At 42.3% G+C, this 27,765-nt stretch overlaps 1 protein-coding gene across 1 annotated transcript; it reads left to right on the top strand.

Moving 5' to 3' along the window:
- On the top strand, positions 1-27,438 carry zfyve16 (zinc finger, FYVE domain containing 16). The gene is made up of 18 exons (XM_066711921.1): positions 1-236; positions 4,722-4,830; positions 6,073-8,279; positions 10,336-10,432; positions 16,065-16,241; positions 17,006-17,148; positions 17,269-17,548; positions 17,999-18,121; positions 18,364-18,519; positions 18,667-18,891; positions 19,289-19,371; positions 20,653-20,757; positions 20,975-21,125; positions 21,257-21,337; positions 21,763-21,925; positions 22,152-22,257; positions 22,682-22,858; positions 23,472-27,438. The coding sequence occupies exons 2-18, from the start codon at positions 4,761-4,763 to the stop codon at positions 23,631-23,633; spliced, it is 4,506 nt and encodes a 1,501-aa protein (XP_066568018.1). The 5' UTR covers positions 1-236; positions 4,722-4,760; the 3' UTR covers positions 23,634-27,438.
- The last annotated feature ends 327 nt before the right edge of the window (positions 27,439-27,765 follow it).

The following is a 27,765-nucleotide window of genomic DNA, read 5'->3' as shown; positions in this document are numbered from 1 at the left end:
AATTCAAAAATGGTGTCGTGTCGCTTTAAGAACGGTGTGACTATGTGACCCCACAGGTCCAACCTCATATCCAAGATGGCGGCCCGTGTGGAGCGGAGTGCGGCTGTGGAAACAAAACTAACAGTATCATAAATAAAGACGTCTGACCGAGAGACCTGGTTGTGGAAACGAGCCCAGACCACCACCAACAGAAACCGGACGGCGAAAGCAGAGGCAGCAGGATGAAGCCGTTTGCGGTAATGGGATTTGTTTTCGTCTTTATAAAGTCAATAAGTAGCTCCGTCGATGGCAGCACTGTGGAGTCAGGGGGGTTTCCTGGGGTAAGGAAGGGGATTGTTTACACTCTTTCTTTTCTTCTGGTTTTCCGGCTGTCGCTGTGTTTTGGGATTAAACAATGAGCAGTTCTCTTCCTTGTCCCTTTTCAACACGTATAATTCAACTTTAGGCCACATCTGCTGGTATTGGATCATTGAAGTACTCAAGGCGAGTTCAATACGCATTCCTCGTGTTTGTGTCGGAGTTGCTGCCCGGCGCGCAGGCCCGTGTCGTGCGGCTGCGGCCACCTGGACGGCATCTTGCGAAGAGATTGTATCTAAAGCAGGAGGACGAGCCGGTGGGCTTGCGTTTCTTCTGTGCGTTTCACAAGCCCCGTCCTGAACTCGTGTCGTCTGCTGTGATTGAGTGTCGAAAACAAAAACACATGTGAACGTGTCTTTTTAAATCCGGATCGGTGGTTCTGCAGTCCCGAAGCCAGACAATTACGCACCCCAACCTGATGAGATAATATAGAGCTGTGTTTGTGGGGTTTGCTAACTAGTTACGTATTTTAAGGAAGTGAAAATCTAAGACGCATGCCTCCCCCCTTTCTAGTGCTAATGAATTCGTTTTTTGTTTTAGTTTGAATAAACTTAACAAGTAAAACTGTCTCTTTTACACAACAGTTGACAGTCAATGATCCTGTAATTTTAGGTCTCAGTGCACAATCACTCAGGATTTTTTTCTTCTTCTCTTGTATTTCATTCAATTTAAAGTAACACTACAAGTTTGTGATACAAGCAGAAAGCGCTACTGTCAAAACAATATATGTATTTATTCTTTGATAGATCATCCCACATTTCCCCCTTCATTCAAATAAGAAGGATACAAGTCTTAGTTCATTGGTTTAATTTGATACAAGGTGATAAACTGGTGACACTCACTGTGATGCTTTTTGGATTCAGCCATAACGGAGTGAGATCAAACCACTACAATATCCCTGGTGTTGTTGAAGACTGCCTGGAGCTTCTGCAGTGTTGCTTCCTTCTTGACCTCTGAGAGGTTCTTGTCATTCTCCCAGCATGATGTAATTGTGCAGATCATTCATTAGATCTTAAACCATCTGTTTACTACTGGGTCTAAAGTACTCCTTATGCTATAGGTATAATTAGAGACCACTGGTAGTTCATAGCTCATGGAAGGAGTAAAATACAGCAGTGAAATGCTTTTGGATTCTTAGTTTTTTGTTTATATTGTATCATTTAAAAAACAGTACAAGGAGGAATCTCTTTTAATATCTATCAGTATATGATACATTATTAATAAAGGCATTGAACTATGAACAACTATAGTCATTTAATCAACATCTTGGTGAAAATCACAGTAGAAACATGAAGCAGTGATTTTTTTGCTGCTGCTGCTGTGTAGTACTGGGGATTTGTTAGTTTGAATAGTGTTCTGCATTAGCAATACTGCAGCCTGAATAATTTTTCAAATGCTTTGCCCAGGGCTCATACTGTAAAGCTGAATAGGGTGGTCTATATAAGGATTGTGGGCATGCCATGCTGGTATTAGACTGGATTGTGAACCATTTATTTCCCAACCTTTCTCTCATGTCTCATAAATCCTGATATTTAATTGTTTTGCTACAGCCAAGAGTAGTTCCTACAAAGGTCATTTGATTTAATTCTAGTGAATTTGGAGAAGAAAAAAAATGAACACAAAGTCCAGGGTTTGTGTGTTCTGTGACGGAAGGAAAGAGATGCAATCATGTTTTCATTTCTTTATTTGACCAATGCATGGTCTATGAAGCTTCATTCAGAAAAGTACCTATTGGAAGTTACACAGCCCAAATGTGTAGGCCTACATGATTGTCAGTATAAAGTACAAGTTATGCAATGACGCAATGTAACCCAGTTGTGTAAAACACTGTACAAGACACAGCAGCTGTAGCAAACGAGGTGCAGGAATTCAGCACGCTTGGGCAGCCAGCCTGTCACAACACAAAAGGAAACAAAAGGTTCTAGTGATGGTTTGAGAAAGCTTCTGTCAAAACATTTAGGCTAGTTACAGAATTACAAAACCTCTTCAATGTTACTGTTGCCAGTGAATTTGTCTAAGAATAGGCTACTCACACCCAATGGACACCCTAGTGTGCAGTTACATGATGTCATGCAGGGAGTCGAGAAAAAGCTTTGTGAAAATCAGTTTCTCAATTGCCAATTATCTCCTCCCCCACCCCTTCATATCTTTATGCTCCCCCTATAATTTGAACTTTCATGTGTTTGGTGTGTTTAATCTCACATTTGAATATATAAGGCATACTAAAACATTTGCAAAGTGTCACATTTGACAAGTTACTGTGAAAAGGTAAATTAACCTCTGTCCTGCAGTCTCTCTTCAGAAGTCTTTCATGGTTTTACTCACAAAGGTACCATAATACCAGCATCAGCAAGATGAATAGTTAACACTTTCAAGAAAGTACATTACTCCCTGCTCTCTGTGTCCTATACCTCTGTTGCAGACAAACTGGCAGGCCTGCATTTAGAAAATACTTCATGCTTCAGATGTTTTTTGTTTCCTTATACTGAACTGGACTGACACTTGATGACAGTGAAATCTCACCCCCTGGTTTCCCTCTCTTGAGGTTTAGGGGTTAAATTTGTGTTGCTTTCTGTTCACAAAACTGATTCCACGCTACAGTCACTGAATCGAGCTCATGCATTTTAAACGGTGACATCCACAGAGGAACAAAACGGCACACTCAAAATAAACAACGAAGCAAATTCATCCTTTGACTATTGCTCCAAAAATGTAATTCATTTTGTCATCTTGTTTTCGCTTCTTTTTTTGGCACAGACGCAAGTTTTCAGTGCCTCTTCTTCACAAGGGTTTGCACACTGTTTTCTATGACTGAGCTCTCCTCCCACTAACTGAAAGTATACATTTGATGCCATGTACAGTGGGTGAATTCTATGCTTTTTTTTTGCTTTGAGCAGACTTCGTTCATTACCGTAGTGTGTGGGATGTGATTTTGACCTAAAGGTTTTTTTTTTTTTTTCCTTCTTTCACCTACCAACTGTCCCTGCTAAGTAAATATTACAGTAAGCACTTCAAAAGCTATGGACAGACTTACTGCAAATCCAGTTTCCAGCATACATTTGTGGGATGGAGTGTTTGAATTGTGATTAGTGCTGTTTTGTGCTATAGATACATGTCCAGACTCATTTTCCATGTTTCCTGATCTGGATGGGTACGCAAGCACCTACAGTCCAAAGGCTTCTATAATGCTGTGTAGGTTTTGTTCTCCGCACTGTGCAGTAATATGATTTGCGAGTTACCCTAATACCTTAGGAGATGTATGTTAAACATGGTTTTGCAGTGGTTTAATCTGCAGTGATTTAAAAAAAAGTTTTGATCCTATACAGAAAAATCCACAGAAAGATGGGAATTAGACTTCTGTGAACATGACAGCTTTGTGCAGAAAGCGTGTCACTATTTTCCACTTCCTCTTAATATGTTGTTATTGTGGCTTTTGAAATCCATTTGTATCACATGATTTCAATAGAGACGTCTGTGAACTTCTCTGTTAAAGTGCAAGGACCTTGAGGAATGCTGCCTGTTCTGTATCATTCAAAGCTGATGCATACATTGCAGATGCAGGCATTTGGATCTGATTATTGATATACAAAAGCCACAGCTCTCACTCCCTATATGGCATTTAAAGTTTTTAGAAGCAATTTAATTAAAGATACTGAACAGCAAAATAATATATGCAGCAGTGTGCAGTAGAGTGAAGGGTTGTGGGTTCAATCCCAGGTGGGGGACACTGCTGTTGTGACTTAGGGACTGTACCTAGATTGTTCAAGTAAGAACCCAGCTGTATAAATGGGTAATTGTATGTCAACATAATGTGATATACTGTAACAACTGTAAGTTGCCCTGGATTAAGGTGTCTGCTAAGAAATGTAATAATAATAATTTAATTGTCAGTATGTAGCACATAGAATTTACAGCAGTACAGTCTGATATTTGATCTCAGAGGAGTGCTTTATATAGTAAGCTTCAAAGTAATGGTATGCACTGAGGTACTGTATGATTAGTGGGCTTTAGGAAAATGTATCGCTGCACTGCTTTCTCAGCACACTCAGTGCAGTGTGAGTTAGTGTAATTATCTTATAAAGGCAAATGAAATGGCACCGCACAGGAGATAACGTACAAAGGGTCTGATACGGCTGCTGAGCGTGGAGGGGGATTGTACTGAGAGAGTACTGTAAATGCACAGCTGCTTACCCAGAGAGGAAAATACAGATTTTTTATTTATTTATTTATTTTTTCTCAATGTGAATAGTAGTTTATTTTTTTATGTTTTAATTTAAGTAGTCTTTCCCTGCTAGTGAAGGATCCAGATATGAAAAGGCAGTCCACATCTGATGCATTTGTGCTCTTCTTGTTTTGTTCTGTAGGAGCACAAGGGCTGAGCTGAGCCTTTGTCCTGAAGCAGAATGGACAGCTTCTTCAAAGCAGCTGTGAGTGACCTGGACAAGCTCCTGGATGATTTCGAGCAGAACACCGGTAAGAGCTGATGGTTTGATGAAGGGTTTTATGGACACAGCTTGGTTGAAATAGAAAAGGTGTGATGTTGACCTAGTTTAATTTTTTAATATTTAAGAACTTAATGTTTATTGATTTATATACAATGCAGTTGTTTGTTGTACTTATGTAGTGAAATGGTTTGAAAAGTAGCCACTGTAGGCAGAGCTGATTATTTTTAGAGAAGACAAAAACAAGATTTTTTTAATTCCTCGCATTAGGCCACATTCGTAGTGAATTTTCCCCATCACATAATTTAATAAGACCAATAATAAATGCTTAAATGACATATATTTTTAGCAGGTTGGGGGGCCTGTCACAAAAAGGGCTTGTTTGTAGGCAGGGTCTGGTCTTGAAACACACCGTAGGGAGGAAGGCAGAGGGTACAAAACAGGCTTGATGTGGTTTTATTGCTTCCCTCAATGGCAGGCACAGTGTCAAAACAACCAAAACCTAACTGTTTGAGCACTAACTAAATTTAAACAGTCCCTAAATAACAATAACATAGATGCCTGGCTCAGCAGAGCTGAACACCGGGCAAGCAGAAGTATAACGGGTAAGGCATGTTCATAATCAAAGTCCGTAATCAAAGTTAGTTACCGGCGGGAGGTTGTCAGACAGTCCGGGGTTCAAGAGGGAGATTGGTCCAGGTCCGGAAAAAGGGTCTCAAGCTAGTGAATCAGTCAACTGTCAACTATGTTCTTGTTCGTCTTCTTCTTCTTCTTCTTCTTCTAATGCACACCATGGTCTGTTTCCTGCTTCCTTTTATAGCCCATTGTTTGTGCTTTTCATGGGAGACTGGTCCTTAAACCATAATACCGTACTGAAAACAATGGCAATAAGTAGCTCAAAGTCCAGTTTTTAGCAGAATTTTGAGAAGTTTGAAATATGCCCTGATTCCTAATATAGAAACTGCTGGCCTGAATTTGTATAACTACTTAATTGTTTTATTTTTTGTATGCTATTGTGCTTTTAAGTGTTTAGAACGAAGTTTATTTAAAACAAGCTATACCAAATTAAGTGGAAACTATCTACATAACTTTTGGTAAGCTTTTTTTTTCCCTCCATTTTCCAAATCTGTGAATCCATTTTGGTTTCACTGCTGTACGTTTTTAATCTATGTAGAGGTACATAAAATAATTGCTAACCATAGTGATCTGCCGTAATGATTTAGATGTTTATAATCAAATATTTCAATGATTTGTTTTTTTTTCCCCCTCCCAGATGCAGTACTGCCTCCCTGTACCACTGCCTTCCCTGCTCCATCCTTCACCTCTCACCGCTTCTCACTCGAGCCCACTTCAGAGGCCTCATCTCCACCTGCGATCCACAGTCTGCACTACAGCCCATCTCCAGGGTTTGCCTCGGCCCCTCCCTGCTTTGGCATTCACCCCATAGACCATCAACACAATGGGAAGCCTTTGACTGGGGTAGACCTTCTGTCCTCTGTGGACAACAGGGCGGGTAAAAGTGCAGCACCTCCATGTCCGGACAGGGCTCTGAAGCCAGTGTGTGACCTGGTTAGTGACACGGGTCCTGCTATTCTTCGAGCCAATAGCCATGATGCCTTTAAGGAGCTGGACATTGTTGAGAAGCAGTTGGAGGATGGCTTATTAGTGGACTTTGAATCACCAATTACTTGTCTGCCTGGAGATGCTTTACACATTGGCCTTATCCCAGGTGGGCATCTCTCTTCAGCTGGGGAGGGATTTCTAGCAGGGCGAGATGCTGGACATCTTGCAACCGCTGGTCAGTTGACGTCTTTGAGCTTGCTAGATATTATCTTGCCTGTGGAAGTTGTCAGCGAATCGCCAGCAAGCGTTCCAGACTTCCATGAAGCCCTGGAAGAAGTCCTTCAGAATGAGCATGCTACTGACGCATCTCCAGATTGTTCAGGTGACAGTGAGCCCCAGTGTGACACCGAGAGAGTTGACAGCATGTTGACAGATCCTCAGGAGACCTGCAATGGGGACAGACAAACTAGGAACAGTACTCCAGTATGCACTGAAGCAGATGAGATTAACCACAGTGGTAAAGGGCAAGAGCTGAACCAGGAGTATGCACATGGAGACCGAGAGATGGACATTGGTGGACAGGTCAACAGCTTAGATTGCGAAACACCTGGTGTGATGGAACTAGATGACCTGAGTGATCCCTCAAGTCCTATGGAAGATGGAGACAAAGACACCTCCTTGTCCTGTCTTCCCCTAGCTGTGTCCATGTGTGGCTCTCTGGTTGCCTCTCTGGACCCTCAAAAGAATGGGCTGCGGCCTGAAGAGGATGCCAAGGTTGTGTCCTGTGACCCCGCTGTCTCTAATGTCCTGCAGAATATTCCTCCAATGGAGGGAGATACAAACCATGTGGACCAAATTGGTCCGGAGTCTGCTGACGAATGCGGCAGCGGTCAGTTGGAAACCAAAGTTACCCCCGAGACCAAGCCATTCCCCCACATCTCTAGCCCAGTCTCTCCCGAGTGGGAAGAGGCATGTTCAGCTCAGGGAGAAGACCTGGATGTGACTGCGGAGGTGATGGAGGAAAGCTGGCTCCACCCAGTGGGGGACAGCTCAGAATTCCCCTCCGATATTGCATTTGTTGATGACTTTCTCACGGACAGTGACCACCCAGTGACAGATGCAGAACTGGACGCCTTTCTTATGGGGCAGAGCGTCAAAGACCTTGAGGAGAAACCCATGGAGTATTCAACGGATGAGGGATTCTCAGAAATGAATGGAGACCTTGTGGGTTTCCCTGACGGGCTACCGGATGGGGTTGGGGATGCTTTGAATACTAAAATGGATGAGATTACCTTGCCCGAGTGTGAAAGAACACCCTATCCAGCTGTGGAGCACAAGGGGCTGGACTCTGCTTCTTCATTTCAGGACAATGGTCCTTCTTCAGCAGAAGACATGGCTTCTGTCAGGGGTGGCCAGGACAAGTCTAAGAGCTCACCTGGCTCCCTTGGCCAAATGTCATTAATTAACAATAACCAGCAACAATGTTTCGGAGGGGCGAGACCCAAAAAGCTTTTCAATCACCCTCCAAGAACTTTAGCGACCGTGGAGTCAAAGGAGCACGGAAGATGCCACAGTAGGCATGTGGTGCATGCTGGAGAACCTCCGGTTAATAACACACACTCCCCCACTACTACAGAAGCAATTTCCAACCAGTATTTATCAGATCCTGTGTATTCCTACTCGGAAAGTATTGAAAATAGCCTGGGCCCCGAGGAGATCCCGTCTTTCCTCACCCGACCGGACGACTGCGTGGCGGAGGAGGCCGCTAGCATGGACGACAAGGCAATGAGGGATGCAGCCAGCCTGGGGTTGAAACAGCCCCCCTGGGTTCCGGATTCAGAGGCACCGAACTGCATGAACTGCACACTGAAGTTCACCTTCACCAAGAGGAGGCACCACTGCAGAGCATGTGGCAAAGTATGTCCTTTTGTTTTATTGTTTATTTGTAAAAGTGTGCATTTGAAGTGGAATGGATAAACTAGGAATAAATGCAACACCTTGCCCCTACAATTATAACTACCATTGAAGGCCTTATCATTAGAAACTGCTTATACCTGAGTAGGGCTGGGCGATATGACTTAAAAATAATATCTCGATATTTTTAGATGTTTGGGCGATACACGACATGTATCTCTATTTCTTTTTTTATCCAATCAAGCTCTAAAATAAGACCAAAGACATTGAAACTGGAAGTATTTTGTTAATCATTAAATATGCAAAAATAACCAATGCCACATGCAGGCTGTCATGGTAAATATATGCAGAATGCAACACATTGCAGTGCTAGTGTTGTGTGATTACTATTACATGTGTTTTGTTGTTATGGGATATATATATCACAGTATGATTTACTGTCACATAACAAAAACACAAGTAATAGTAATCACGCAACACATGCGCTGTAAAATGGTATAGATTCGGGTAGATTTACCACATCCGTGTTTATAGTGGCGCATTTAACATCTGCTAGACACATACATCACATTTCGATTCTACTTACTGGTACAGCACGTGTTAATGCAAAATAGTTATAATAGTAATAATAATAAAAACTGTTTTACCACTTCACCATTTTAATAAAAAGAACATGAAAATTTCTGCATCTGTTTGCATTGCTTTCCAATTTATTAAAATGCAAACAAACTTTATTTAATTTTATACAAATTATATACATCTAAGTTATCGGGGGGTGGGGGGTGCTTGCAGTTTGAGTTTATCCCAGTCACTCTCCTCCATGTTTGTGTTTCTGAATGCAAATTTCTTCCCTGCATCTGGCACGTGTGGAAGAACCGGGAAGAACACAAAGCGTCGTCCAAATGATGAAAAATATTGCTGTAAAGATTGGGATTTGCAACATGACTAAATGAACGATAGAGCGTAATTTGAAACGACGTTTTTCTATCCTCACATGATATATATATAATATCATATTGCACAGCCCTATCCCTGAGAATGAAATGGTGGACAGTTTGTATAGCTAAAGGTTTTGGTACTAAATCTCAAATCCCTACCTACAAGAATTTGAGGATTTTATTAGAAATTTTATTAATCTTTCTCAAATGATAAGCTTATAAAAGAATAAGTCCCTTTTTTCTAACTTCAAGGTGTTCATGTTTCAGAAAGAAAACAGTCCAGTAATAAGATGGTGGCATTGTGCTTTCTGAATTCTTTCCCTTGTATAGATTAAAATGGCTCTCTATAGTCAGGCTCCGTGTGTATCTCTGCCCCTTTTTACTTTGCTTACCAAATGTGAAGACAGTCCTCTGAGTTTGTTATTTTTTGGGGAGAAAGAAACCCCAAGAACAAATGCATTAATGTTAGAACAGCTTGAAATAGCATTTGAATCATAACAAACCTACAGTTGGGATGTCAAGGAGCGACCATCAATTATTCTAATGTGAAAAGCAGCAACGGTATGTTTGTGTTGTGGCAGGTTAAGGTACCCGTCTTGAGTTATGTGAGAGCGTGCTGCCGTGCCCCCATTCACATCCCTTTATTTCATTAAGAAAACCCAGCTTTATCCTCCTGCTTCTAATTTTAAACCAATGCGCTTTGTGAAGCCGATGACTCAGCAGGGCAGTTTTTGGTGCCTCTATATCTCTGCACTGGCAGTTTTTAGATCACTGCTCAGCACAGCTACTGTAGTTCAGTAATTTAGTGCCAAGAATCTTGACGGGAGCAGAAGCACTAAAATTAGATGTACGTTTTCTGTATTGAATCAGTTTGATTAAAAAAGGAAAAAGGGTTTGGCACTTCTGCAGTGTATTTGTTTACGGTTTGCTGTTAACGCGGTGCTGCTGAAACCGGCGCAACTTTTAATTGGATCATTTTGAAGGTGAGCGCTTAATTGCTATTCTACTCTTGAACTTCCCTTCAGCCCCTTACTGGCTTTGACTGTGTCTGTGTTCTCTCTGAATGGTCTGCATCCAGAAGTGGTTGGTATCCAAGACATCCTTATGTAATCTCATTGCAGGTGTTCTGTGGTGGGTGCTGCAATAGAAAATGCAGGCTGAGGTATATGGAGAAGGAAGCCAGGGTTTGCGTCATTTGCTACGAGACCATTCGTAAAGGTGAGTAATGATTTCTAGTCGATTTCCCCAGGGAGAGCAGAGATCTGGAGTAAAGAAGTGAATCAGTCTGGTTATCTACAGCTTTGACGTTCTTTGCAACAGACTTACTGATAGTTTGCCTATTTTAGAGATTTGCAAACTAAATAAAACGGGAATGTAATTTTGTCAGTTGAACGGTCGTAAACCACGCCACCCTCAATCTGATTGGTGACCTTTCTGTTGGTTTCCTGAGAGAACATAATATAAAGTTCAGTAATCTGAAATACTTCTTTGTTGTGTGAGTCCTAAGGGAGAAGTTGATTTTGTTATTGAATTTGTTTTTACTAACTTTATCAATACTGTGGGCATCAGCTGAGAAGCAAACAGAGATACCGGTTTCTGGAAGCATTTGTGAGAGATGCAGTATAGGGTGATAACAAAAGTATAATACCCTCAAGTAAAGAAAGTATTTAGGCCTAATTAATTCTTATTGAGATTTTGTTCAGGACAAATTCATTCGAATCCAGTGCATGATGAACCTTTGTGTGATTAAATGAATGAAAAATAATTTATGTGGGTATACAGAGTATATATGTTATCCGAAAAAATGATCTCTTGTTAAAAGCAACCTCTGCAGTGTGGTGAGGCTTACATATGTTTGTGTTTGGTTTAGTTTTGTTCTTGTGCTCTTTGGTTCTCAACATAAGTGGTGTCATGTTTGTCTGATTCACCACATGCTTCTCCAGATAAATATATAGTCTTATACTTGATCTTTCAACTACTCTCTTTCCAGTTCAGTTTACAGACTTACAAAGCACTGTGAAGGATATATATCCTGTAGAAAATTAGGCATCTCTACTCCTTGGTACTAGGGATGCAGCGATTAACCTATTTCACCACGATTTAAAATGTCACGGTTTTGTAACCGTAAAGGCTCAGCTACATCGAGTGTTTCTGTTCTCACTCTCAAAAAAGGGACATTATGGTATTTTATTTTTCTCTGAACAATGGTTGCACAGTGAGGAAAATTAAACAAACATTGCAGGCGCAACCTGCAAACTGCACATGGAACGAAAACTAAGTTACACCAGCTTAAAATGCTGTGTGGAACATGCTGTCACGAGAGCGACATTTGTGTTTGAGGGGGGCTACCTACATTAGCAAAATTAGCAAAACCATGGCCGAGGCACCAACCATTGATGTTCTGTATCCACTGAAAAAAACACCTGAAGTCGTCAGTGTGGGAGCATTTTGGATACTTAAAGAATGATCATGGGGTAGTTCAAGATGACGGATATCCTATATGCAAAACTTGCGGAAAAAAGTTGCGGCTAAGGGGTCCAACACCTCAAATTTGATGCAACATCTTCGAGATCACCATCCATTTTTACACGCCCAAGTAAAGGTAATACAAGTAATAATTGAGTTAAAAAAATAATTACTTTAGTGGCAAGTTACTTAATGAAACATTGAGTTGGTAGGGAGTTAGATTAAAAAAGTGTCACTTACAATCAATGAGGTAGCAGCGAGTTAAGAGTGAAACGTAAACCAATGGCCCCTCAGGTGCTTCAGTGTCACCATTTACAGGTATGGTAGGTTAGGGTTAGAATTTAGAAATCAACTAAAGTCATTAAATCTACTACTCAGGTCTAAAAGAAATGTACAAAAAAAATACACATAGAAAATTCTAAACCAATTTTGTAATATAGGCTAGTTGATCAAAAGAGCCCTGCAGCCTTTGACTGCCTTTGACTGCATGTTTTTTGTTTTGAAATAATGAGATGGGATGTTTACAGAGGTAGCTTGTATTCAATTCCAAAGAGAGACTTTTTTTTTTGTACTGTATTATTTGGTAACTGTATGATTTCTATTTTGAAAGGCAGCAACTGTTAAAAACAAAAGCCATCAAAGAAATTATGTACAATAAAACCTGTAATTAAAGAATGCTTATGTGATTTTATACATCCCTAGTGTTGTGAAATAAATGAATGCATAATAATCGTGAAACCATGATTATTCCTCAGACTATAATCATACCATCAAAATCTATAATCGTTGCATCCCTACTTGGTACTCATGTGGTTATAGCCCAGTGTAATATTATCTGTGAAATAACAGGGTATAGGAAAAATTGCTCGTAGCCCAGCCACCTGTGGGTACTTCTCACATGTGGACATTTAGTTGACCGCAGTCCTCCTGGTAAAACACAAGTGTTCACAGAGGTATCGGAGTGCAGCCTGCCTGAAGGAATCCATATTGGATCTCTTGCAGAATGTTAAGCAGTAGTGCAGTGATCAAAGGTGGGGGGGTATACTCTAAAATGGATGTATGTGTGATGGGAAGTGGCATGTAAGGTTCTATGCATAGGATCAATAGTGAGAATAGCCTTGTTCTAATTAGCCTCCTATTAAAATGTATTTGTTATATTTTTGTGTTTTTTTTGGTTTTAATGTGGATGAGGGGGTATGGAGCAAACGCAGCTCAGTCTGCTACAGGAGGGGTGCAGTGGGGGGGTTAACAATGCTTGATTTCATACAACAAGAATAACTAAAGTACTATACAAAAATGACTTAACTACATCCGCTTGAAATTGATCAACACACCTTTTCCAGAGAGCCTTAGCTCCTGGTGTGTGTGTTAATGTTAGTGTTGTGGGTTGTTAGTTTTTGATTTAAATGGATGCCTTTCCAAAAATAGATCCCAGTCTTTTCTTAGCAGTCTCTCATAAGCACGTGGGGAAATGTGCTAAAGCTGGGAGCCAGTCAATGGTGAAGTCCCTGTGGACTCGATTTAAGAGCTGCACTAGTTTCCTCCTACATTAATCAGTACTCTGACACCCCTAACCCCCCGCAGGCTCCGCCTCATTGTTTTCCTTTAGGCGAGGAAAACGCCTGGTGCTGGGCGTTTAACCCTTCTTGTAAAGCCTAGATTAGACCTGCTTTCTGTTCAAGAGATTCATGTTGAAAGATGATTGTTATAATTGTTTTGTAAGTGAAATCCGTAACACAAAAGTAATGGTTTCTCAATGGCATGTTGACTGGTTGCGTAAATGGGACAATCAGTCAGGAAGTTGATCTCTTGAGGTGATTTAATGAGGATATTAATACATGCTCAAGGCTGCAAAGTTGTTCCTGCCATAAACGCACAACGCACTGAGGAAACATGACTGGAGGTCACAGATTGTGCCCATTTCATAACTCATAACTCGTATTTGAAATGAGGAAGTCCAGTGAAGTATGTTTAGTTAGGTAGTTCATGCGTGACATTTTTAAATGTTGTACTTTGGTTTCAATATTTGTTACTTTGGTCCAAACGAGATATAATTCGTCTTTTAATGAAAATAAAAACATCATAATGAATAAAATACTACTTTTATTTGTCATTATGCTGTATTTTGCTTTACATTTGAAATAAGAATGTGCTTTTTGACCCTTATTGCGTAGCACTGCATATTTGCTTATTTTAGTTTCTGCGGGACGCTAATTGTTTTGACTGACTTTTTGTACCGGCTGCCCATCCATCTATAGTGTAAAGTTTCCTTAGAGTTTCAGTTTATACCATGTGACATGCAAAGTGTTGTCCTAATGCATGCACGCAGGCAGTAATGCATACAGTATAAGCCATTCAGCATTTAAAATGGCAAGGGTCTCGTGGCTTTTTTTTTTTTAGTTTTAATTTTTATACTTAATCAAAAAAAAGAAGTCATTTGTTCTCTCGGCCTCAGGCAGTGATTCAAACAACCCGGATGCACTCGGTGTGTGATCAAGGTTTTCACTAGCATCTGTTCAGGCACAGCAGCAGTCCAAAACAAACACGCACACACACACACTCGCACTCCGGAGCCATTGCACAGAGGACGCTGCTGTTCCCCTTAAAACTGGGGCCGATTTAACCGAGCCAGTAACTGGGGCATGGACTGCGCGGTCCTCTCGGTATGGCAGAAAGAGGTGTACCTTCTGCGCTGCTATTGAGGAAGGGTTGGAAGGAAGGAAACAGCAAGGAAACTGCAGTTCACTGGAGTTTCAGGTAAACTGTAAAAGACAGAGAATGTAGTTCTGATATCCCAATTCCTGAATTGGGATATAAAATGCACATTTTGTAATCTGAAGGTGTATATTGTTGATTTCTTATTAAAAAAATAAGTACTGGCCAGAACGGTTAATGTTAGAATGGCTTGATACAGCATACAATTAGGTCAGCTTGTGTTCTCCTTTGGGGCATCTTAGCATGCTTCTTTTTGCAGCTTAAATCTGTCTTATTGTGTCATAAGCATTTGTCAGAATGTGGCTTCCTCTTCTAAACGCCAACTGCTTACTAATTGTGTGTTATTTTAAACCGTGTTCTTGGTTTGGTCATTTGACTGGGACAGTGACTTTGTAGCACCCAGATTTGTCTCTGTTATTGGCTCAGAGATCGACCTGAAACCTTTATCATTGTCACCTAAGGGCTGTGCTGCAACAGCTCACCGGAAAAAACGAATAAGCAAACATAGGGTAATGCAGCTGGACTATTTCTTTCAAAGACTTTTCGTCTTGGGGGGGGGGGGAAGTGGTTTAGCGAGTCCTGTGACTCACTGTGACTTTTAAATCTCTGCTGTCAGATACAGCCAGCTAGTTCCCTAGCCCTCGTCAAATCGCATGAAGACTGGGGATGGGGGGTGGCGATGGACGGACAGTGAGAGAGGCTCGTTGTGGATTGATTGACCAGACAGTGGAAGATCTAAAAATAACTCCTATATAAATAATGGACGACCGTAGGTAGCTCGAGACGCTGACCAAAGAGATCTCATTATATAGTGTAGCCAAGCCACTGTGACCACGGAAAGGAGGTCGTGTTGGGAAGCTAAACTCTCTTGGGTGCCATGGCTCACTGTAATTAAACGATTATTTGTTGTCCCTTCACGTCACCTGCAATCTGTTTGAGAAGGGAGCAGTGTGCGCCACTCTATAGCACGTAGATGCAGAGATGGAAAAGAAATGCGCCCAGTCTTCCCCAGATGCAGCTGCAGGACTTGTAGTGGTAGGGGAACCGCGTGAACAATAGCATCCCGGTATTTGAGACCTTACAACAGAGGATAAAAATATGCGATCATGATGTTTTAAAAATTACATTTTACAGACTACATTTTGAGCTGTTGTATTATGTTATTTGACTGCCATGTTACTGCTTATAAAATTGCTATTGATCATACCATTTTGAGTTTGATATATTTTAATACTTTGATGTAACCATTAAAATATATTGCCCTGGACAAATGAATCTGCTAATCAAGAAATAGCTTGTATGCATTGAAAAGGACAGTGTTGCAGTAAATGTAAAGACCTTTAAAATAGAAAAGATGGGCACTGAAATTGACTATGAAGCCGTTTCTGTCTACCAAAAAAATAAAATCTCCTGCTGCTTCAATGCCCTAAAGAACGTCCAGATGATCCCCACCATCTTCGAAGACCTGGCTAGCAAACCTGAAACAATAACCCCACTACTCTGACTTGTTTTTAGTTTTAGTTTAGCAGCTTTTTTTTAAATCAACCCCTCCACCCCCAAAACAAACAAACAAACAAAATAATCCAAGCACAGGATATTTTAACTGGGAATAGAAGCGGTTTGTGTGCCGTATCAGCCCGTTCTGACCGTGGTCCTCTCTCTCCCGCAGCTCAGGCCTTTGAGAGGATGATGAGCCCCACAGGCTCCAGCCCAAACCCCAACGTGCCCTCTGACTACTGCTCCACCATCCCCCCGCTGCAGCAGGCCCGCGCTGCCGGCACGCTCAACTCGCCCCCGCCCACCGTCATGGTGCCCGTCTCCGTGCTCAAACACCCCGGCAACGAAGGTAGCCCTGTCGCCGGTCTACCGTGTGCCCCACTCTCCGTCTCTCCCTCTGTCTGTCTCTCTCCCTGTGGGTAACTTGCTCTCTCTCCTTTTGTGTCCCTTGATTCTCTGCCTCTTTCCATGTCCCTGTCTAACCATGGGTCATCACCCTTTGTGTCGCTCTTTCGGTCCTCCCCTCCTGCTGCCTCTACTTGTTTCTCATTTTCCTGAAGAAACTGCAGTGACTTGTAATAAGTGTTGGAGTGGTATCATAATGTCGTTAAACATGTAACTCGATTCAACAAGAGTGTGAAATCACTCTCCGGTTGTGATGGTTGCCCTTCCGCTCCTTCATTCAGCATTTCTTCTTTAGTGTTCAATTCTTCAGATATAATCACATTACCATGAGGTGGAGAATGAAAAACACTTTGGCAGGAAGTAGAATTTATAAGCACATTTATACCTGATGGGGAAATGCCTGTTTTATGCTTGGGAGGAATAGTGTTCAAACCATTAGCAATGCACCCTAACCTTGTCTTAAACTGTGTTGGGCAGGCCAATTCCAGCCGGTTTCATTTCTTTGCAGGGGGTTAAGGAGTAATCGGTCAGTTGTAACCTAGGTAACATGGCTAACTTACTGTTTGCCCACTGGATTTCATTGCGATTGCATGTTTGAACTGGCAGTCACCTCTTAAAGGGTTCTCGTGACTCTGTGGTCCTCTGAAGCTCTCTGAGGTTTCACACCGTGGATAAGTTGCCCTTAATGCTGTGCTTCTGCTCTTGCAGCAGGGTGTCCCAGGGAGCACAAGAGGGTCTGGTTTGCCGATGGAATTTTACCTAATGGAGAAGTTGCCGACACAACTAAGCTCTCGGCAGGAGGCAAGAGATCCTCCCAGGACTCCAGCCCCACGACCCCAGACCCCCCAGTGGTAAGAGCTTCCTCTGCTGCGCCAGCCTAAGCTCTCTTATCTGTTGTGAGCTGACGACAACTCTGTAGTAAATTCTGTTTTGTTCTAGTGTGTCATGGGGTTTCTCTTTCTGTGTCGCAGTTGCAGGTGAAGAGCATCCAGCCAGATCCGGCACCAGAAGATGTGGGAGAGATCGCGCAGGCTGAGGGACCTAGCCCAGAGGGGGCCCTCGGGGACTCGGTCAGTGCCCCCAGCATGGTCCCCGACGCCCCAGCGGACAGAAGGCCCCCAGTGAGCGGACCCTGGGATTATAGCCTACTCTGTGCCGTAGGGGACTGCGTTACCAAGACTGCCAGCCTGGTTCCTGACGATGATGAGGGACTGCCACCCCTGCTGATGGCCACGGGAGAGCAGGGGCGAGGTGAGGCCACAGACGCAGCCGACACCGAGCACACTGCAGCAGTTGCAGGCGTGTACAGCTGTAGGTGGCTCTGAACGTGAGCTGAATAATACAATTTAACCATGTTCAGTTAATGTATTTTCCCCCTCTGTCTTATTCTCCGAACACTCTTATTTTTCTGTGCTTCCACATAACATTGCATCTGCTTTGTGCTCAGTGATCACTGGTCTGGTCTGGTGCATCAAATTACTAAAACTGAATATGAATGTACAGAGAACTAAAGCCTGGCTGAGAAAAATTGCTTTCTCAGCTCCCGGCTGATAACTTTAATCCCTGTATTAGGAGATCCACACTTGTTGGCCAAGCTCCTGTGTTTTGGTACAGTTTGGTTCTGTGTACCTGTATTAATTAGATGGGATTCAGTGTGGCCCAGAGTGTGTGTTCTGAAGCCCCTGTTGATTTTCATTGCAGATGTGTTGGTGGAGGAGCGCCCCTCCCCCAGTCAGATCCTGCTGCTCCTGGAGGAAGGAGGACCACGACCTCTGACCTTTGTTCTGAATGCCAACCTGCTGGTCAATGTGAAAATGGTCACCTGTACGTACCCATCTCCTCCCCTTGGCTCTTAGTGTCCTGTCTTTTGTAGACGCACCCCTGTAATGTACTCTCAATACAAAGTCACTTGAATACTGCAGTAAGGAGAGAAAAAATTAAAACACGTCCTGGTAAGGAGAAGCAGTGCATCTCCAACTTTTTTATTTTTTTCCCCCCACAAGTTCTGCTGCTTTTACGATTTAAAGAACTGATTTTCTTCTCTTCCGCTGTCCTCTGTGCTGCAGACTCGGGTAAGAAGTGCTGGTGTTTTGGATCCAACGGGCTGCAGGGTGTGGGCCAGGCCGAGATCTTCTTCGTACTACAGTGCCTCCCAGAAGAGGACTCTCTCCCCAAAGATCTCTTCAGGTTCTATATCTCTACCTACCAGGATGCCCAGAAAGGTACAAAACATCTACCTCCATCGCTGTCTGCTGAAAAACACTTGTTCATAACTGTACTGTTTTCATTTGGATCTAGTAGGCGTGTACATTTTCCCCACTTCAGTGTTTTCATTCTCCATTGATTGATTTGTTTTCTCCCTCCTTTAGGCAAGTTTGTGGAGAACCTGGGCAATGTGACCTTTACGGAGAGTTTCCTGGACAGTAAGGACCACGGGGGCTTCCTTTTCATAGTGCCCACTTTCCAGTCTGTGGAGGGGCTCCCCCTGCCCGCCAGCCCCTTCCTGTGCGGAGTGCTGATCCAGAAGCTGGAGGTGCCCTGGGCCAAAGTGTTCCCCCTGCGCCTGCTGCTGAGACTGGGGGCCGACCACAGCGGTGAGCCCCCCACACTTGCCGGGTCAGCCCCTCTGCCCTCCCCTCGCCCCCTCCTGTCCTTCTGCACCAGAACTTAGTCCTTAGAACTAAGGGGGTTATGGGAAGACATACATACAGAGTGAACGAAATTAACTTCATGTAGATGTATAGTCCTGCTAGATACAGCGAATTAAATGGATTGTTTAATATGATTGAAAAAAAAAAAAAAAAAAACCTAGTCACTTCAGACCCATTCATTTCACCTTTTGAGTGGGAGTCGTCTTCTTATAAGGTTGTAAAATGTCCGTTTATCTTCTCCGTTCAAGTTAACCTGTTCTTTGGAAAGTAAATTATTTTACACACGTGAACAAGTACGTTTATCCTTTTCTAATTTGTCTTCCTCTTGTGTGTGTTGCAGTTTATCCCTGCCCATTGCTGAGTGTGAGATTCCGCAGTTCTCTCTTCAGGGAGACGGGCCACACCATCATGAACCTGCTGGCGGTGAGTGAGTTTCCTGTCCAAACCAGAGTATTAAACACCGAGAGGAGGACTCGCAATGCCCCACGCAAAATGGCAGTGTCAGCATGAGCAGATCACAGAGCTGCTTTCCCTGCTGTCTCTCTGCAGCCACTGCTAATTAGTAGCAGCGCCTCCTGCAGGACGCACAGCTGAGACTTTTCCCCAGAGCACAGGGCACACATGCTTCCCTTCTGAACAACAAGCTTACCACTGCTAGCGAGTAAATAGTCTGTTTATAGGGCTTAGGAAAGCAAATGGGACAAAGCAGTCTTTATCACTTTACCCCGTCTTATTTTGCCGATTAAACTTGGCATACGCCTGACATACAGTCCACATCGTTCTCGGCAAGAGCTGCAGAATCTCGCTCTCCCTGTGTTTGCGGCCTGAGTTTTGGAAGCCCAGCGCCGCTGCAGAAGAGGACCTTTCAATGTAACATTTAAGGGGGATTTGGAAATTCAGTAGTGCTAGTCAATTTGGGCTGAACAGTTGAAAAGCATTATTCATTTACGCGTCGCTCAGCAGAGCCGTGTTAATCACGCGGCCCGGTTGCTTCAGAGTTCAGCTCAGTTGAATTGAGCTGTGAGAGGCTTTGGAAGAAATCGTCGGATCTTTCAGGGACAGCTTGCCTGGCTCGCCTCCAAGAACACCGCTGGCGAGGGGGCATGCTGTGAACTTGGTTAATTTCCCTTCTCAGCTTCCCTTCTCAATGCTGTTGTCCTTAACGGTAAAAAAATTGGTTTGTTATAGGTTTCTAGCAAGTACAGCGTTTTTTTTATTTTGATTTAATATTTGTACGTAGTGTCTTGCCCTCCCCCCCCAGTTCTACAGACTTGCGAAATGTAGTACTGTTAATCCCATTGCTTTAGGTATCCTCAACAATTGGCAGCCAGGAACTCTGATGACTGATCAAGTCAAAAGATTAACTTCATTGAGGCAGAAAATAACAACTTAAATGAAGCTTTTAATCTTAAATTCTACATGTATTCAGCCAGGGGGAGCAAGTAAAGGGCAGAGAAAGCAGACCCCTAATATATTCAGCATTGAAACTGGCCTGCAGACCAGAAATTGTGCTAGAAGTGTGCTTGTTGTCTAGACTTGAGAGGCCCTTAAATATTGATTTGATAGTGAAATAGTGAATAGTCCTGTCAGGTCTGTTCAGTCAAAGATGACAACAGAGTGATCAGTGAATTGCGAGGGACATTTACGGCAACTCTTGTTTCATGCTGGTTTTGCTGCCTTTCTCATATGGTTTCCCTCTGACAGGACCTTCGGAATTACCAGTACAGTCTGCCTGTGGTGGAAGGCTTGCTGATCCACATGGAAATGGGCAATAGCTACATTGACATCCCCAAGGGCAAGTTTAATGAGGTGAGTTTGTGATCTGCCTTGGAGTAAATGGTCATTGTGAGTTCAGAGTGTTTCTCTTCTTACCCCATTTAGATCAGCATGTGACTCTCTTTAAATGAGCATACAATTATCGGACTATTAATCTGATCCTGTGAATTCATGCTGAAAGCAATCTGAGTCACAGGACTTTTGGTGTTACGCAAAATAAACCACAGCTATTGTTGTTCTGGGTTCCCAGATGATGAAAGTCGTCAATGCCTCCAACGAGCATGTGATCAGCGTGGGGGCCAGTTTCAGCATGGAGGCCGATTCCCACCTGGTCTGTGTGCAGAACGACGAAGACAACTATCAGACGCAAGCAAACAGCATCATCGGCAAGACCAGGAAAGGTGGGCTGAGTCTCATTCTATGATCAGTCTAGGAAGTACTAACTGATCCAAACAAATTAACACAACTCATATTATTATGCTTGAATAAAACGTGTTTTTCAGTTGTCATGGAGCTGTCCCTTGTTTTTCAGTGACAGGAGCAAGCTTTGTGGTGTTCAATGGTGCATTAAAGGCTTCCTCTGGGTTCCTGGCCAAATCCAGCATTGTTGAAGGTAATCATTTGGAAGACACGTCATCTCTAAGTTCTACTGCATCTGCCCACTGTAACAATATTTTCCTTACATCTGTAAAGACTGGAATAAACCCTGAGAATGGACAGAACATGTCTGCTATCAGCTGGTATCTCATTGGATGACCTGTTGTAGAAATGTTTGTTTATTCATGACTCTGTTGAGGTTAGAAGAAGAGAATATATTATATGCTTTATATTAATTGATATATACAGCTCTGGAAAAATGAAGAGACCACTTAACATTGATTTCTGAACTTGGAGTGGTCTCAATTTTTCCCAGAGCTGTATGTATAATAAAAATGGGTTTCTTGTAGTATGAAAATACTACTTTCACAGAACTACACTTTGGTTGTGTTGTTATTTTGCAATTCTCCATTTGTGTTCATTTTCCCTTTTTGAAAACAGATGGCTTGATGGTTCAAATCACACCAGAGACCATGGAGGCTCTGCGGCAGGCGTTCAGGGACAAGCGCGACTTCCAGATCCCCTGTGGGAAGCTGGACTCCCGGGATGTTAGAGAGAACGTAAACATTCGCTGGGTGGACAGGACGGCGCCCCCTATCCCAGGGTAAGACCACCCCTCTGACTAGCCATGTGCAGCCACGGGAGGGGGCTCTGGAACTAGAATCTTAATGATAATTGACAATGTGCTTTTGATGGCGAGTCACTATAATTACAAATAGGTGAGAAGAGAAAAAGTGAGAGGGTTTGGTCGATTTGCTCTTGTTTATCTTGCATCTGTTTCCCTTCATTCTGGTATGGGATATTAATTTGGTGTCTTTCGTCTTCAACAGTATAACGAGCCCTGTGGATGGGAAGTGTTTGCAGGGAGTCCCAGCTGTTAAAATGCAGCAGGATGCAGAATTCGAGACTGATGGGAAGCAGGTTAAATGCACTGAGGTAGGGCCACTGTGCATTACAGTGCATTGTCATTCTTATTACTAAGCCCTGAATGCTGCTTGTTTTAGTCATTTTTTTAAATAAATAATTTAGATCTTAAGATCAGTCACTTGTTCTACTGAAACGCAATCTTAATTTAGGGAAATGTGTGCAAAAGACTTTGAGATATAATTTTACTCCTGTCATGGCTTTCTAGATTTTTCAGCCAGCTCTGGGGCCGGTTGCATAAATATAGTCTTAAGTCTCTGTCTTAGTATAATTAGAAGTCATACTAATGGTAGACACAAGTTAAAATGGTTGCATAAAAGTCTTTCCTTGGTCTTGTTTAGTCAATCACACAATAATTTGTGGAATTTTAAGACAACTGAAGAAAAAAAAAAAAAAAAAAAAGAGATCTAACTGTTACTGTGTGTTTGTTCTCCAGGTGTTCTACCTCCTGAAGACTCCAGATGTCTCTCTGTCCTCTGTCCTGGCCACTCACAGTCAGTTTCCCAAGGAGATCGCCACTGCTGGCTGTGCCGCACTGTGTCCTCACCTCAAAACCCTGAAAGAGACTGGCATCAACTACCTCGGCCTGCGTGTCTCGACTGACGCTGACATGGTAAAGACTCTGGCTCTTCTCCTACGCACCGTTCATGTTCCTGCCCCTCATTCTAAATGCACAGAAAACGGTGTCAGACCACCTGTAAGAGTGAGTTCTTAAAGGCTTCTGCTAAGCGTCCGGGCTGTGTGCCCTCCTTTCTGTAAAATGTCAGTTTCTGCTTCTGTAAGCTGTCAGTCATAAAACGACGTTAGGTGATCAATTCTGATTGGCCCCAGCTGCCTTTGTGGTGGGAGATCCTTGAGAAGGCCTGAGAAACATAGAAGGGCAAGAACTTTCAGAATGGGACATGCAAAACTGAATATTGGTGCACTATAACTTCCTTGTCGGGGAAATCATCCTTGTGGGGGGAAAAAGGGATAGATACATACAGACTTCAGTTATACAAACACAGCCTAAAAATTCCAAAACTAGTATGCAAGAAGAAACCTGCATGTGGGAACAAGAGGGAATTGTTTTGGGTTAAAAACAAAAGCTAACATAACGAGTTGGCACAGCTGCAGGTTGATCTCTGCATTCTCACAGATTTTTATGAGAAACCCGCCCCCCCAAGGGTGCAGTGGGCAGTAAGGGGTGTTTTGTGATGTCGGGGGCTTGTTCATGTCTTCTCCAGGTGGAGTACCAGGCCGGCTCGGGGGGGCAGCTCCTCCCGCAGGGTTACATGAACGAGCTGGACAGCGCCCTGATCCCCGTCATCCACGGCGGCAGCTCCTGTGTCCCGCACCAGCCCATGGACATGGAGTTCATCTTCTTCATCACCGAGAGCTTGTGCTGAGCCCAGGGCCGGCTCCAGCCAGGGACTTGCCAATGCAGAGCAACGGGTTTGAGGCATCGGACAGGACGGCCCAAAATGACATATAGGGACTGTGGCCTTTAACACTTTTTACAGGATGTTGTTGCTAAAGCTGCTTGGCGAAGACGAGGAGTTTTCAGGCCAGACCAAGCAGGTAGAACCGGGGGGAGGGGGGTGTTTAATTGTATCGAGAAGCACCTGAGGAACACTTGCAAACAGGCATGTGCAGTTCTGTTCCTGAAGGTATCAGGCCCAGATTGTTTTACAGATGCCTTCAAATCATCTGCTGCTGAGGACCTCGAATGACCGCGTAGTTCATGCCCGTTTTGTTTTCCACGGTCACTTTAAGACCCATCGCAGTTGTTAGTTGTGGACAATCTTTGCACCGCTTACAGACTATGACAGAATATGACATGAACCCCAAGAGGCACAGGCAGGTATTTCTTTTGTTTGGTCGGTTGGTTGGGGTGATGGGGGGCAGTGTGCTGGCTCATTCCAAACGTATACCTGTGTATTGCTGATGCACACTGTTTTGCCAAGATCTCGTTACAGTCTGCCCACATTGTCTCTGCCACGGTAGGACTAGCATGACACGCACTAACTGCTCCGCCGTTAGCTCTGTGCCTTTCCCAGTTTCTGGTGGGCTGTTTGTGCAGCTCTAATATCTTTATCATGGGAAAACGTGTGTCACGTCAAATAGTCGGCGTAATTTGTACCAATTCAGGGAGATGCCTAATGCAATAGAAGTGTCCTGGCTTTTTGACTGGGGGCACATTTGTCCTGTGCGGGCCAGAGTTCAGCTACTGTCTTGTAAAATGACTAGTTCCCCAGGAATTGAGAGAGCGAGAGCTACCTGGCCTGATGTCTCTTCTAGCACCTAGAATTAGCAACACTTTATCTCTCGGACCAGTTTGACAGATTTAAACGGCTGCATTTTGAAAGCCTGTACTGAGAAGAATCTGTTTTATGGCGAAAGTGAAAAATCAAATGACACTCTAACTGAAGTGTGTAAATGATAGTGAACCCAACTGCTGTAAACGAGCAAAAAAATATTTTTGTTTGTTTGTAAATGTTAAAAATAATAAGGATTTATTCTACTGGAAAGCTACTTACCAACTTTTAAAGATACGGCTCTAAATGTTAATATGCTAGTGTTCCTTCATCTGAAGTGTGCATTAGGGCTTTACTTTATATTTTAAAGTAACTGTGGTTGTTTCAAATACCTTCATGTAAGCCTATAATAGAAACACGTTTCTAGTTATTACTCATTTTTCAGGTATCAGTTATTATTGCAGTTTTTTTCTTGGTATGTTAAAAAAAAGTGCTTCTGCATGTCTTTACACACCCATGTCGGTTTGTCATAATTGTTTAGAAAAATGTAGACAGACAAAATATATAACGTTTTTTTAAATGAGCTTAAACCCTATTTTTGGAACAATCTGTGTTAAAAGATATTTTTTATAGGACAGAAGTCATTTTGTAGTTGCCGTGCAAGTATAGGTACCCGGGACTACCACATTTGTAAATAGGGCTGTGAACACTAATTCGATGTGTTGGTACTGCTGGGGCCCTCAGAAGTCATGTGGTACAATTTGCTTTTAGGATCTTGGATTATTTTACCTCATTTAATTCATATTGAACAATGCTGTGAAGTAAATTAAACTATATGTATATAAACATACATATATATGTTTAAGTACTGATGCAAGGTAATCTCCCCCCATTGCTTCGGACAACAAAATACATTCTATAAAATCTGCAAACTGGAAATTTGCCCAAGTTTCAGGGGAGAAAGTGAAGCTCATATTAAACTATGCTTTTTCCCTTATCTCTCCTGAACATCATAAATAAACCTCAAACTTAATTGTAGTTTTGGATTTGTTCATTGTTTTTTTTTTTTTTTTTAATTGTTTCCTGCCTGCAAAATGTATATTTCATTTTTGTTTAGAAATGCTCATCTATCCTTGTGTTTGCTGCCTTTTGCTGATAAATTGGTAAAAGCTGGAATGTTCTGTTGGACACCTGGAAGATCGTTGTTCTGCACCAACTGGCTGAAACGTGCAGGAAAAATTAAAAAAAAAACATGACATTTGCACTTTAATGTAAATCAGTGAGAGTGTGTGGCGTGGAGTATGTCTCACTGGAACAGGGACTTTGACCCTAGTATGTACCACTTCAGACCTGTTTGCCTTAAAGCTTTTTTTTTTTTTCTCTCACCTTGTCCTTTGCAACTCCATAAATGGCTCACAGGTGGACTAACCACATCAGGCATGTCTGTACCCTCCCTTGCTCCACAGTTATAGCCTTTTCTACAGTATGTGTAGATGCATCCTTTATCCCAACTGTAACACTCATTATTTTTAAGTCTTTAAAGACCCCAGCTTTCAACATGTGAGATATAAAAACATCTCCTATCGTTTGCTGTTGGTCTGCACTGTAGGACACTGAAAGCATGCCGAGTTAAGCCCTCCACTCTCGCTCTGTAAGTCAGTGCAGTACGTCCCCCGCCATGTATAAGATGTATAAGATGACCCATATCTTTAATACTAGGGTTTAATACTCGACAGATGGATTTGCACAAAGACAGCTATTATGCCACTTTTTTGTTTATTTTGTTACTTTAATCTTATTCACATTTATTGGGGAAATGTTCAGATTTCTGTTGGGGTGTGTGTGAGGGTTTTGTCTTTTGTTTTATGTTGCTGTGGTCACTTTAAAAGCTGTTAGGGATTTCTTCTGCACAGCTCTCGTGAAGTAGTCACTCTTGGTGGTCTGCGATGCCAATGTTTTACTAATAAACACTTCATACACTGCAAAGGGATACCTTCTCATGAACCGATGTGACCTGAGCTGTTCTCATTGCCTGTTACAGCACACTGCACAGCTATAGATGAATGACTCGGCAGGAATCTATGTAAAAGAGCAAACGCACTACAATCTAGCGCTAGGAGGATTTTTTGAAAATGGCCGTGGATTACCTGTAGTCATTACAGGCATACTGTAATAGACAAAAGTCATCTCATACTTTTGGATGCTTTAACAATCAAATCTAATTCTGGGTCATAGGCCAAATTGTATGCTGGTTAAAAATTTGCAAAGGGGTTACTGCTTAAAGTTATGAAATTGCCTTCCTGTAAGTGTAATGGAACATTTTCAACTGGTTGTCCTAGCTTCTCTCTTGTGCAACCAAATGATCACACTGGCAGTGGCATCTTTAAACAGTTCAGATGATGTGGACAATGCAGAATAGCAAGGCTCATTTGAGAAGCCACCTAACCCTGGACCAATCCCCCTATTTACTAGCAACATATTTCAGGAAAGAGTGGAGCTGAAAAACAAGTGTAGCTTTAAAAGAAGCTTCCATTAATAAGGGATGGTCTCGTATGGAAAATGAATGAATGTGAAATATTCTGAATGAAAAATCTTATGGTAATATTAGATTTGTTTAGCAGGTATTTAACTTTTAGGTAAATTTGGTAGATTTCCCTGTGAATCCTCATTGGTAGTCCTTTTATTTGCTATTTTTCCAAATGAGATCATGATGAATTATTGGAACTTTTTAATTAAAGCAGTACCCCCAAAAATGTATTTCTAAGCTTTTTTTTTTTTTTTTTAAAGCTATTAACTATTGTTTTGTGAAATGTATATGTACATATATGCATTATAAAACCAGCAGCTGTATTTGATAATACTGGTGTTTGGAAGGTGATGATCCAATCTTCATACAACAAAATTTGTATAGATGTATTGCCTATAGGTGAAAATAAATTATGAATTTATATGTCAAGAGTTCTGGTGCTGAGTGCGCTTTATTTAACTGAGGGGCTGGGTTTCTGTACTGTGCTGTCAGTCTCCGATGCTGCACTACAGTGCATGTTAGTGTTAATTTAGTCTGTTCTGGACACACATACCCCTTCTGCCTACACCAAAACAAGTACCCTTCAGTGGTAAACCTGAGTTGGTCCTGATGTATAGAGTTTTGCATTATGGTCTGAATTATTTATGTATTTAATATTTTACTTTTCTGTTGTCTCTTTCCCAAAATTCTGTGGCACACCTGAAAACACTGCAATTCGGCATCAGTTTACAATCAAATTGCCATTGGTTCAGTGGT

The sequence above is a fragment of the Amia ocellicauda genome, chromosome 8 (assembly GCF_036373705.1).
Source record: "Amia ocellicauda isolate fAmiCal2 chromosome 8, fAmiCal2.hap1, whole genome shotgun sequence".
NCBI lineage: Eukaryota > Metazoa > Chordata > Actinopteri > Amiiformes > Amiidae > Amia > Amia ocellicauda.
Note: the sequence above shows the minus strand (reverse complement) of the source record. Positions and strands in the feature narration are given on the sequence as shown.